Genomic DNA, 13,158 nt, shown 5'->3' with positions numbered 1-13,158 from the left:
TAACCAGGGTTAACACGCACTCTCTCTCTCTCTCTCTCCTCCCTCAAGGGCTTGGAATATAGAGCCAGCCGCGGTCACACTCTCACAAGTCGTCCTCCTCCTTTCAATTTTCACAGAGCCGAAAACCAGAGAGAGAGAAGCTCCTCCTCCTCCTCCTCTTCCTCCTCCTCCTCCTTCAATCGGCCTCAAATGTCTGACGAGGAGCACCAGTTCGAATCCAAGGCCGACGCCGGAGCTTCCAAGACCTACCCTCAGCAAGCCGGAACCATCCGTAAGAACGGCTACATCGTCATCAAGGCCAGGCCTTGCAAGGTTTGCCTGCCTCCGCTTTTTTTTTTTTTTTTTTGTGGTTAATCGGTTTCTAGGGTTTCAGAAATCGCCTGGTTTGTGTGTTTTGCTTCAGATCTTCGATTTTCGATTTGTGTTTATTGATTTGTTTTGCTTGCGGCGCGGCTTCGTTTAACTGTTTTGAGTTCGAGAAATTGATATGGTTACTCTGATGGTTGATTAGAGCTGATGTTGAGGTTGCGTAAACGATTTTGTGATGTGATTTTGATTAGGTTTATATGTTGAAGGAGTAGTGAGTTGTGATTGGGGAAGCTTTCTCTGCTGGCATGAAACCCTAGCAGCTAGATTATAGTGATTTTCTTTACTGTTTGACTCAGAATCGTTATGGATCTGAATTGTTGTGCTGTAAATCTCACTATTTACTGATTAAACTGAGATGTTGATATCTGAGTTGTATTGTATATGCGTTTCCGTAATGTTTAGAATAGACTACCGAGTGTCTGTGGCTCTAGTTAACTTACATTTAGTGTGCGCCGTGTGATGGATGAAAGGAACAGTAGGTATTTCATGTTAACATATACTTTAAAATTACTTTTCCGCTTGTTTGTTATTCAATATATCTGAAGTCACGATTGTGAAAATTTGCTTGCCTGTTTTGCTGTAGTTGTGCAGTGTCTAGTTTGTTAATTTGGTGCTCAACTAAATGCATGTTTGCTTGCTGGCTCTTAACAGGTTGTTGAAGTCTCCACTTCCAAGACAGGAAAGCACGGTCATGCTAAGTGCCACTTTGTTGCAATTGATATCTTCAATGGCAAGAAGCTTGAGGATATTGTCCCTTCATCCCACAATTGTGATGTAATCTTCTATCTGAATTTGATTTCTGTGCATTTATGTTTCTGTTTATGCAGTTTGTTTTGTGCTATACTGTAGTTATTTATTTATTTATTTTCTTGATTGCAGGTTCCTCATGTGAACCGTACTGACTACCAGCTGATTGATATCTCTGAAGATGGCTTTGTAAGTACTTAAACTTATCAACATCAGAAGTAGTGATGATGATGATGATGATACATGAGTTTAACGTGTGTACATTTGCATAATAAACTTGCCCATTGACTATGTTTACATTGATGAATACTTTTGAAGTCCGATAGTATTTTCGGTCCTGTTCATACATTTACATTAAAACTACTTGCAACACTTCTCTGCAAGCTCTACTCAACTAAAGCAGAAATTGACATATGAAATGGATTGAATAATATTCTTGTAGTTGTCCGTCTTCCATTTGATGTAAACTAACTAAGTTCAATGCCTTGTAGGTGAGTCTCCTGACTGAAAATGGAAACACCAAGGATGATCTGAGGCTTCCCACTGATGATGCTCTGCTCACTCAGGTATGTCCTAAGAGAATTTCCTTTCATTGGAGTTGCTTTATTGTATGTACTTTGTATCTGTTTATGTACTATATGACTAAAATCTTTCCTTCATATATATTTTTACAGCTTAAGGATGGATTTGCTGAGGGCAAGGATCTTGTGGTGACTGTCATGTCTGCAATGGGAGAGGAGCAGATCTGTGCCCTCAAGGACATTGGTCCCAAGAATTAAACATGATGCTTTAGCAGTAGCTGTCTCTGATGGCAAGACCTGTGTTTTTTGTTTCATCTGTTGCTAACAGGGAGGTTTATCAACCATATATCTGTGCAATGAACCTTTATTCAAATGGTATTTTAGTTTGCGGGGGTTTGTAATAGTGATAAGAAGTGAAGAAGATTTAAAGCTGCAGGATCCCTTCTCAAAGGGAGCTTGCAGATCTATGAAAACTATGTTTTTTTTTTTTTTTCCAGCAAAAGGAAGATATTTCTGTGTTTTGATAATGTGTTGCATTGTTTATGATATGGAATGCCTATCTTCTCTCATCTTACTAATTCGGAACTTGTTACAAGTGCCAATGGGCATTCTTGATTAGCATATGATATAGCATCACTCTTGGATGCCAAATCGACAATTTTGCCTGTACAGATTTAGTTGTGCATTCTGATACAGAAGAGCACAGAAAATTGCCGTCAAAAGGCTTCTGTTACCCATCCGTGTGGCTATGTAGCTTAACCCTCTCGTTTCCATGTTTATGGCAGCTCTTCAAAACGCTTAAAGTTGAAAGCATTTCAAGTTTTTAACCTTCTTCAAAACGTGCATAAAAGTAGTACAACACCTACATTTTACCAGTTTCGTGTATAAAACGATAATAGACGTGCATAATCCATGCCCTTTCAAACAAACACCATGAGCAACATAATATTATTATGAAGGATCTCTGCTTCCAGAGGAGCTGCCATAGATGTAGCAGCCAAATCCCCAAAATGTAACTATCAAAGAGAGGATCTTTAAGCCGCTCATGGGATCGTTTAACAATATCACAGCTGCAATGCTTGTGAGTGGTACCCTTACTGCATTGAGAACACCGGCGAGAACGGTGGAAGACAGAAAAAGCACAGCAGTAGCTCCTAACACCCCCAACTGGAAAGTGATTGTACTCCAAATGAGAACAAGGTAATAAGAAGATTTACCACCCTCAAAACTTCTTGCCTCAGATGCCATTCCCTGAAAATCCTTATTCCAAATGACCCCGATCGTGGTAAACAGAAACGCAAATAGGGAAACCCCGAGTTGTTGCTCCAGCACAACATGGAAGGACCTTCTACCAAGTAGCTTCACAAAAACTAGCTCTGAGAGAGCAAAAATGAGCCCATGAAGAGCAGATCCCAAAATATCCCACACGAAACCTAGAATGTATTGCTTCTCAGTGACATAGTCATATCTGTCTGAATCAGAATCCAATGCAATGATGGTCATAGCAGCAGTAATGATCACAATAGCATTTACTATTGAAGCATTGAGTTTGTTCTTCACCAGTATATATCCAAACAATGCAGAAAATACAAGAGATGATGATGCAAGAAGAGAAGCAGTAGATGCTGGGAGGTATGCATATGCATATGCATACATAAGATTGTCAGCAGCACTTAGGAAACCTAGGAAAGCATAAGATAATGTAAGTTTTAAATTCAGAGGGGTAGGAAAGGTTTTGCAGAAGAAGTATGTAGGCAGTAAGATCAAAGCAGTCAGAGGCCACCCTGCAACAGCCACCCATGAAATGATCCACTTGCTAGTGCCGCCATTGGCAAAATAGATACGAGATAGAAGGCTAGATGCAGGAAACGCTACAAGCATTGCCGCACTGCTTAGAAGTAGAAGAATCCAATGTGAGATTGGCTTGCTTTTGTATTCTTCCCAAGCCATTGTCTTAAGGGCTGAAATCCGGGCATGCAATGAAACGGGAGGATTTGGTGAATCCTCATCCATTCTCCCCCCTGATATGAATAAACAATGGTAAGATATTATCCATGATATACTTGCTTATACAATTATTGTTAACAATTTGGGGAACAGTAAATCCAAACACTCTGATGATTTTAAGTTTGAACAATGCAAAATCATGGTTTCAGAAAAGATACACTTTTCTCTTTCTTCTGTGAAGAGGAACAATACATAATGTGATTGTATATGCAGTAAATCAGTAAGATCGAACACATTAGGGTGGAGCAAATACAGAAAAGGAGAACAAGAGGGAGGAAACACAGTTACAGTTTCAATGTTTAGTATCAAAGTCAGCTCAAGGGGGATAAATCATTACCTATATGTTGGAGCATGGCTCAAATTAATGCTATGGAGGACTATGACTATAAGCACATTGATTGAATGGAAAGAAATAAGCTGCAATATGCACAGGGTAAATGCATGTGTAATAACTTTTTATTGTATGATGAAGCTAGATATAGCTATAGCTAGGTAGGTTCAGCCTTTGGTTGAAACTAAGGCAACGAGCGTACAGTTATGCACTATTGTTCTCTGAGTGCATAAGAGAATGAATAAAGAACATGCATGCAGTAATAACAACAGTGTGGCTTGAATATTGGTAATAGTTTGTTTATTAAGTGTAGAAACATTGAACGGGTAAGCTTCATGTCATGTTTTTCACATGTTGGCATGGACAAAGTAGGTGTAGAAACATTGAAAGAAGAAGGAAAAGCAAGACTTCACTTTTTTTTCGTACTGTTTTTCACATGTTGTAAGGGAGTTATCTTTACTCGGTGAAAAGAGTGTGAGCTAGAAGGGTTCAAGGTTTCGGGTTTGGGATATAAATTTGAGTCATACAGGTTGTACTTTGTTCTCATTATTCTCAATAATAAAGAAATATCTTATCTTGTTGACCAATCCGCTGCGTGAATCCCAACACAGAAGCCAAACGACATACAAGAAGAACTAAGAAGCAGAACCAAGAGGAAACTGCATCCACAGTAAGATCAGTGGAATACAGCAAACCAAATAAAAATGTCTGAACTCCAAGAACTAAACCAACTGTGCAACAATTTAACTAGTTTCTAGGCTTACGCCTATGCATAGAGTTCAAAGACTTGGGCTTTAAGGAACAAACACAAGAACTTGACATATAGAGTGGAAAGTAGGTAGTTCACTGATCTACTGCTCAAGAATCATTGTTGAAAGGGAACCAAGCCAAATAAGATCAGTGGAACAAAGCAAAGGAAATGAAATCCCAAAACTCAAAGTGAACTAAATCAAATCTCCAGTAAATAAGCTTAATTTCTATATTTGTGGCTATATGCATAGAGTTGAAAGATTCGGGCTTTTAAGGAACCAAAACTTAAGAGCTTACAATGAAGAGTAAAGTGGGTAGTAGTTCACCACTTCACAGCTTTAAAAACAATGCATTGAACATGAGAGAAAGAATAGAGGGGTTGTGGTTTCCATAGAACAAGTACCCAATCAGCTTCTCTAGATTTTAAACAACATAGTACCTCAAATTTGATGAAATTCTGTAGTTGCTTTTATAAATTTTCCGGCGACCAATGAAGATCAGAATTCCAGAAAAACAGAAACCAACCAATAGTAACTGAAATTGATTCAGGAGTCAAAAGACAAACCTGACTCGAGCAGCGGCTGCATTAGATTAAGGTAGGCAGAACTGGTGAAGGTGATTTTGAGGTCAGCAGAGTGGCCAAGATATTCAAATAGCTGGGGCCATGCACTAGGGCTCCACTCTTGTAAAACGCGTTACTCCGGAATTTCGAGCTAGGTAGATTTGGGTCTTTGATTGGATTGCAGGTAAAATCTCCTATATAAGTTAGGAGGTAACCATAATTTACTCTTTTTTTTTTTATTATTATAAGAAATTACTACAACAAACTAGATACGTTCTTTTTTTAAGTTTTAAGACATTCTTTGCCAAACGAGTTAAAGTTAAATGCTGAGATAGCAGATAGTGGAAGACCATATCCCCAGATATGAGGAGACACTCAAAAGTGATCATGATTTATCAATACATCAACGTTGAGACTTGTTTCTTAAAAGATATGATGGAAAGAAAATATACTCATAATTTTTAAGATTTTAGAAATATTTGTCCTGTACTCCCAGAAACAAAAGAAAAATTGTAACAAAGAAAAAGCAAGAACCGGATAAACAGAAGAAATGAAAAGACAGCCAAAGGCTGGCTTCGTGGAATCCTCATAGCCATAGAAACATTTGGCATCTAGAACCAAGTGAAAAGCTGGATTTTGTCAAACCACACAATGGTCTGAACCATAATCGATGCATATCTTAGAGACCAACTGTGATATGCTGTTCTACGTTAAAATGATGTTGATAGAATAAATCAACCATGAATCAAATTGTATCTGATAGAATTTCAATTACAGTCACAAAAGATATGCATCATTTGAAGATGATGCACAAAGAATCAGTTACAGAATCTTTGAAACTTTATAGCTGAAGAAAAAGGTTCAGCCTCAAACATAATCTCCATCTTCAAAACATCCGTTAGGCAAATGCATTTCTTTGGGCAGCTCAAACAAAGAATCCTCACCAGCAGAACCCTTATATGCCAAACCTAATGTGTAACCCAGTGCACGTGAAACAGGAACAGCTACAGCATTTCCAATTTGCATATATCTGTAACAATTTCAAAAGATATGATAAATATGATAAGAAACCTCCACTTATCCATTGATCTAGACCTAGATTACACTACCATAATAGAAATACCTCTCTTTGATTGGGCCAGAAAGCTGGTAGTAGTCAGGAAATCCTTGTAGTCTTGCATTTTCACGAACTGTCAATACCCGATCTTGTTGAGGATGCAAAATTGCCTGCCAATAAAGATCTGTTAAAGACCCCCAAACATCAAGTATCTTATTCATTTGTTTTTTAAACAAATCAAATGTACCTGATTATGCGGCTCCGCCCGGGTAACAACTGTGGAAACAATCTCATCCCACCATAAACGTCCAAAAGGTCTACAATATTAAACAAAGAATAGAGGACATTCAATCCAACTTATTAAAGAAAAAAGAAAAAAGTACAAATGAAAAGAATCATGCTTACTTTGATGAATGTCCTTTCACAAATGACATTGCATAATCAGGGACCTAATGTTCCAAGTCATGTCATTTAAACAATAAAGTCACAACCAAAATATAGAATCAAAAGTTTTCGAGAACTGCATATATATACACACACGAATATATTCTGCTTACCAAAGGTTTCCCAGATTTTAATAAAACCCTCTCTACTTCTGGATCCCACATTACTTTATTATCAGCACCAACAAGAACCCCAGGTAGATTCCTAAAGTTCGCACCCTAATCAGAAAAATGTTAGTTTTAAAAGTTAGAATCAAATTCCTGGGATGATAGAAAAGAAGTGGTCATGCAATTAGTAAAGAAAAAAAAAACAAACCTTTTCCTTAGGGACACGACAAACACGTTCATGATCATCAGCATTCAATTTCAGAGGGCGGTGATCATAAAGCATCTCATTTGAGTGCAACTTCTTTGAAGTCCCTAGAAAACCTGCATCAAGAAACAAATACTATTATTTTCTGTCCAAAAAAAAAAAAAACATTAATGAGAGCAGTTAGTTGAATTTTTATCCCAAATTTAGAATAAGATAGTGTAATTAAACTCCCGGATTATTTTATAGCATACAGTAAAAGACCTAAGAATCAGTGATGTCAAAGCTAATGCATCATTACCGTCTTTGCTAAGCCGAATAAATTTCTGAAACTCTGTCTGAGGTTGCTTTCCATAAGGCATTACGTCACGGTTTTCATTGTTTCCAACCTAAATAAATGACAGAATAGTTGAGGTAACAATACAAAAAAATGTTCACTGTTATTAGAAAACAGAAACTAGGCAAATAGCAGAACAGTTTACCTCGGGAAGATCTGAGAGTGCATCCTCCAACAAAAGCTTTCTTCCCAATGTATGATCATGGCCTTCATTGTAAGCAACACAGTTTTGCTGCAATGTTCCACAAAATTTAAAGGCAGAACCATTATCAAACTTAATATAAAAATTTGGTATGAAAAAATCAATTGGAAGTTTAACCTTAACAACTACGTAAATTTATACCTCCCATTTAGTAGGAATCTGACCCCTAAACACTACATCATGGGTTGGCAGTGGGAATTGAGGCAACCTCTGCGAGAGTCAAAAAGAAATTTATTCCATAAGATTAGACTAGCAGAATTGTAAGATATATATTTATATTTATATTTGTAATAGTAAAAATACCTCAGTAGGAAGGGCCCCCCAATAAAATACCCGCATACGGAATTGAGGTAGACCATATGCACCTGCGCACATCATACCCATCCTTGCTTGGTAGTTCATTCCAACTAACCTCCCCAAAGCATACCGTCCTAAAAACCCATCAGCAAATTTCAAAAGATCCACTACATTTTCCATCAGCACATACTTGGGCTTTAGATAATCTACTATGTCCATGAAGACAGCCAATTGCTTGTTCTTCTCGTCATCTAATGGACTTTCAGAGTTCCTGAACCTATTGAAACCACTAATTCCTTGGCATGGAGGACCACCACATACAACATCCACATCACCCTATATAATAAGGATAAAATGCTCAGAAAATATATTACACCAAGCTAAATCATAATGATTTGTAATAGAAAACTATAACCAGTTGAAGATGGAATACAAGAATTAAAACTTACAGGTAATGGCAACAGTTTGGACTGGTATACATGAGAAACAAATTCCTGTATGCTCTCCTCACAACCCCTGGTCAATAGAGTTATGAGCAAAAACACTACACAATTATAAAGTAAAATAAAAATGAGAAACAAAGAGAAGAAGCAATCATGGTGCAAAAGCATACGTCAGTAAATCTAGGGGCTCCCAAGTATCATACTCAGCTCCATATCCTTTCCATTTGACCTACAACACCAATATAAAACCTGGTTTCATTAGTAACAAATAACTTGTGCATGTTGACATTTATCATGATTTGAGAAGGAAGAAAAAAAAATACAATCTTTGACTTTTTTTTTTTTTTTAAATGTACCATGATTATACTGTTTCAGAAGATCACTAGCAAACAAATGAACACATTTTAGCTTCATTGTTGTATAGTAAGTACCTCATTAACTATGATAAAGATTAACAATTTTAGTTTCTAATTTAGTACAAACAAATCTCAGACATGCTACAAAACATAGTTCAAAAAACTTTTGCTGGGCCTTGAAATTGGTAGTTTGATACCTTAAACAACAATTCCTTCTCTTCTCCATTTTTGGCTTTTCCATAACGTATACCAAGTATTTTTTCAACTTCATAAACTTCAGATTCTGCATCATCATCATCATCCTCTGCCTCCACATCCTCCTCTTCCTCTTTAGCATCTTTTGTTGTGAATACACTGAACGGTGTTTCTGAACCATCAGGTTTAACCACTTTAAAATGAACACAAAGTCCCTTCCACTTTTTCAGCAATGAGAGAAAATCATCCGCAGATTCTACCCGAACCTAAAATGAAATGAGATTTAGAGATGAATTAGACAAGAAAGCATGGAAAACTAAAGGAACTGACGTGTGTGTGTATATATGAATAGATCATCTCTACAAATTTTCAGCCAAATTGATAATCATTAAGGCATTCAAAACTGGGATTTACAATTATGAACACAAACAGTTCAAGTTGGACAGATTCAGTTTGTTCATTGATTTAATCTAATTCAATACCTTAACAATCATCAATTTGGCTGAAAATTTCCAGAAATAGTCTATACATTAGAACCTAAAAATTGAACGGTCGATATGCCGAAATACAATCAAAAAGTGAGTCTATTCAAGGAAATCCACACATTTTAATATATGCAGGTCCACACATTTTATTATATATATATATATATATATATATATATATATAAAACAAAAAAACATAACTGAGCTATTAACACATACCTCAGTTTCTTCATGGTTTATCTTCAGACTTTTTATAGCATGTTCATTCAGATCCACAGCCCATCTCTATAAGATATAAACAAGAAAACATAATAAAAGAACCAATTGGGTTAGACCATATTAAACGTATTGCTGAACAACAAATTAGTGTCAAAAAAGGATAAAAGAAAGGGGAACACTGTGGGAACTCATAAGGTCTTAAGGGCAGTGAGATAAGAAGATAATTAGACATCACTTCATACATGATTAAGGAACCACTGTTGCAACAAACCTTTAACCATCTACATTTCTTTTCATCCAAGTAATTTGTGCCTTATTCAACATATATACAACCAAATAAGAGAAGAAAAAGAATATACATATATCAAGCAAATAAACCTTACCGTAACAAGATTTAAGTTTGCCGAGTTTGCCCCAAGGCATAGGCCAGTAGACATCCCTCCACAACCAGAATACAAGTCAAGTACAGTTGCTTCTGGTTTGCCTTGCTCCACAACTGTGGAAGTTTTTTCAAGTTCCGAGTTAACCGCACGAGAACAGCTAATGTCAATCTCACTGGAAATTGTTGATGAGTTATCACTTCCAGCCTGCACATTTTCTGCAAGTTCAAAACCACAAAACAAAAAAGGATCATCATAGGTATCCTTGTGAACACAGATATTGGTGGAAATTGATTATTACCAAAATTAAGTAACAAAAAAAAAAACTTCTTGAAAATTGAAAAAAAAAATTACCAGGTGGGAAGTTGACAAAGGTGGAATAAGGCAACAGATATTTAGTGTCGCAATAATAGGTACAGCTCTCAATCAGTTTGCACTTTACATCAGGGTCAATCTACGAACAAAAAAGACGTAATTAAATTACTGGACATGCATTTATATGAGTAAAAGAAAAATGAATGAATGTTAAAACTGTAACCATACATCTAAACCAAATCTCGCAATATCCAGTTTCCCAAGAAGACATTCCAACTCATTGTAATTTGTAACATCTGAATAAAATACACGCCTTGAATCAATATCGAAGCAACCTTCTATGACCTGAAAAAAAGAGAGTAACATATTCCACATAAACAAATATCAACTGGGTAATTGAAGAAGTGGAGAACCATAAAGAGATTGCTTTATTGGTATTTCTTACAGTATCTTTCGCTCTGTAGAACCACTGAGCAGTAAAATAGGGTAGCCCATCAACTGCCTCAAACATCTCTATAATTTTACAAATGTAAGGTTGTTCTCCTTTGCCAGCCTAAACAAACAAATGAATGCAATAGCTTGTCAGATAATGACTTGAAAAACAAAACAGAACGCAATGTTTCTGATAAACATTGAAATTCATTCTTCCTATACAAGTTTACATACATAATTGCATTCGCACAAATACATGTACACAAGCACTTGATATCGCAAATATTTCATAGAAAACCAAACAAAAATTCTTCAAACTCACTTTTACATGTGCATCATCATAAAGATCATAGATACATCCATCAACCTCTGCCTTTGTGAAGTGTCGACCACCCTCAAGAAAATCTTCATCACTATAATACCATATAGCAAAATGTAAGCAATCAAAAGCCAAACAAGGAAAATGGATATTAAAATTGAAAATACCAATTGCAGAAAGAACGATTGTACTTACTCGTTGGCGTTGTTTGCCTTCTTCTGAAATAATAAACAAAAATATGAATATATATTTCAAAAATTAACCTGTAAAAAAAAGGTTACAAAGCTCACAAATCCAGAAATTAACCTGAGTCGGAGGAGCAGCATATCGGTGGGGCCATCTCCGGCGAGCCTCCTCCGGTTCAACCGGCTCACCGAGAAACCTAGCCTCAGACATCACCACATCCTCATCAGCCACATTATTAGCCTCAGAACCACCGCTCCCCTTACTCTCCTTCTTACTGTACTTCCTCGACTTGGGCACACTCGCCTCCATTGTAGCCGTTTCGCTACTCTCCGAAACCTTCTCGGCCGTTTCGGTACTCTCCAGTACCGACTCTTCCTCCACCGCCGGCTCCTTCAACTTCGCAGATGCGGATGAAGATCCAGCCTTAGATCGCTTCGGCTTCGCCTTCGTCGCCGTTGAGGTTTCGGTTTCGGTTTCGATTTCACTACTCTCCGGCAAAAAGACATCCTTCTCCTCCTGCTTCAGCTTCTTCGCGGCGGAAGAAGAAGCCGGAGATCGCTTCGACTTGCGCTTGGTGGCCATTGAGAGATGAGAATCGAAGCGATGGAGGGAGAAGGGGTACGGATTTATGGGGAGAGAGAGAGGGAGAGAGGGGAAATGAATCGAGTTTGATTTCGAGGGTTCTGCGCGTGGGGAAGGTGAGGCGTGAAGGCGTGGGGGATTTATAGTGTGGTGGGGCCGTGAATTTCTAGGGGTTTATCTTCAAGAGAGAGAGGGAAGGAGTGGGCGGGAAGTACGACTTTCACTGAAATTTGAATTTTGGTATTGGGAATTTATTGTTTTTCGAACGTTGGGGGTGTTTCACTGCTTTGGCTCATATCTCGAAATTTATTTCCTTTTTTTTCCTGGGCTAATTTTGTTTCCTTTTTATTTTTTCCAAAAATAGTGAACGTGGTGAAAAACCAACCAGTGATTTAGGGGAAAATGGAAATGAACAAATATTTTATTATACGTTAAAAATTCTAGTTATGAGAGATTTAAAAAGTTGTGGATCGAAAATAAATTTAATTAAAGAGATAAATAATTTAGAAAATTACATAGTAGCACATGACCAAAGATATAAACACATAAAACTCACTTTCAAAAAGATTTATACAAATAAGGACATGAGTTCAGGCCCAAAAACTAAATGATGTAAGCCTGACTCCTAATTTTAATAAAAAATGACCAAAATGCTTGAGTTTCATCACAATTTACGGGCATTGCCACTGTGTGAGAGAGAGAGAGAACGCATTCTATACTTGTCGTCCTTATTCCTTCTTAGTTTCGCTCTCTCAATCCCCAATTCATCTTCACGGAGATCTCCAATTTCTAGGGTTTCTGGCACCGCCAGATCCACCACTTCCTCCCTCAGATCTCCCTTGATCTACTTCAATCGAAGAGTTGTTGCAACTGTCAGACTCCATGCGCCAAGGCCAGGCCATCCCAGCCACAACGACGGTGATGTGAGCTCGCAGAGAAGGGAATCAGAGACTGCGAGTAGTAGCTATGAGAATGCCACGGGTACAACCACTACAAGCATGGCGTACTTGCCCCAAACCATTGTCTTGTGTGAGCTTCGCCACGACGAGTTCGAGGCGCGAGTCCCTACAGGTCCTTCTGATAGCGGATTTGTTTCGAAATGGCGGCCTAAAGACCGAGTAAGCTTCAGTATTTTCTGGTTTTGATGTTGAAAATTGGATTGTACAGTGCTGAATGATTGTTAATTGTGAGATCATTGACCTGAAATTCCTTATTCCAGTTAGCTTATGGCTCATCTTTCGCTTTGTTTAGTGGTTTATTGTAGATAAAAGCCAATTAATTTGAATTTATAGTGATATGAAAGGTTGATTAAT

The 13,158-nt window shown here is 37.5% G+C and overlaps 3 protein-coding genes across 4 annotated transcripts; 1 reads left to right on the top strand and 2 right to left on the bottom strand.

The window, feature by feature from the left end:
- The first annotated feature begins 62 nt into the window (after positions 1-62).
- LOC112187054 (eukaryotic translation initiation factor 5A-2) lies at positions 63-2,164 on the top strand. The gene is made up of 5 exons (XM_024325684.2): positions 63-312; positions 1,021-1,143; positions 1,249-1,305; positions 1,608-1,682; positions 1,791-2,164. The coding sequence occupies exons 1-5, from the start codon at positions 190-192 to the stop codon at positions 1,893-1,895; spliced, it is 483 nt and encodes a 160-aa protein (XP_024181452.1). The 5' UTR covers positions 63-189; the 3' UTR covers positions 1,896-2,164.
- Positions 2,165-2,435: 271 nt separating this feature from the next.
- On the bottom strand, positions 2,436-5,456 carry LOC112187053 (probable purine permease 5). Of its 2 annotated transcripts, none has more exons than XM_024325680.2 (2): positions 5,291-5,456; positions 2,436-3,658 (listed from the first exon to the last, which is right to left on the bottom strand). In XM_024325680.2, exons 1-2 carry the CDS (start codon positions 5,310-5,312, stop codon positions 2,589-2,591), a joined length of 1,092 nt encoding a protein of 363 aa, XP_024181448.1. In that variant the 5' UTR covers positions 5,313-5,456; the 3' UTR covers positions 2,436-2,588. The 2 variants fall into 2 exon arrangements, with proteins under 2 accessions (XP_024181448.1, XP_024181450.1); XM_024325682.2 differs by having other exon boundaries at positions 5,165-5,300.
- A 541-nt stretch (positions 5,457-5,997) lies between these two features.
- LOC112187809 (DNA (cytosine-5)-methyltransferase CMT3) lies at positions 5,998-11,963 on the bottom strand. The gene is made up of 21 exons (XM_024326755.2): positions 11,384-11,963; positions 11,273-11,295; positions 11,081-11,171; positions 10,772-10,879; positions 10,555-10,671; positions 10,366-10,465; positions 10,015-10,229; positions 9,632-9,697; positions 8,930-9,193; positions 8,547-8,605; positions 8,383-8,449; positions 7,940-8,269; positions 7,778-7,846; positions 7,580-7,666; positions 7,399-7,486; positions 7,104-7,216; positions 6,902-7,006; positions 6,750-6,793; positions 6,592-6,661; positions 6,411-6,514; positions 5,998-6,317 (listed from the first exon to the last, which is right to left on the bottom strand). Exons 1-21 carry the CDS (start codon positions 11,843-11,845, stop codon positions 6,155-6,157), a joined length of 2,745 nt encoding a protein of 914 aa, XP_024182523.1. The 5' UTR covers positions 11,846-11,963; the 3' UTR covers positions 5,998-6,154.
- Between the last annotated feature and the right edge of the window lie 1,195 nt (positions 11,964-13,158).

The sequence above is a fragment of the Rosa chinensis genome, chromosome 2, assembly GCF_002994745.2.
Source record: "Rosa chinensis cultivar Old Blush chromosome 2, RchiOBHm-V2, whole genome shotgun sequence".
Classification (NCBI taxonomy): domain Eukaryota; kingdom Viridiplantae; phylum Streptophyta; class Magnoliopsida; order Rosales; family Rosaceae; genus Rosa; species Rosa chinensis.
The sequence above is the reverse complement of the archived record's forward strand: the minus strand, read 5'-3'. Positions and strand labels throughout refer to the sequence as shown.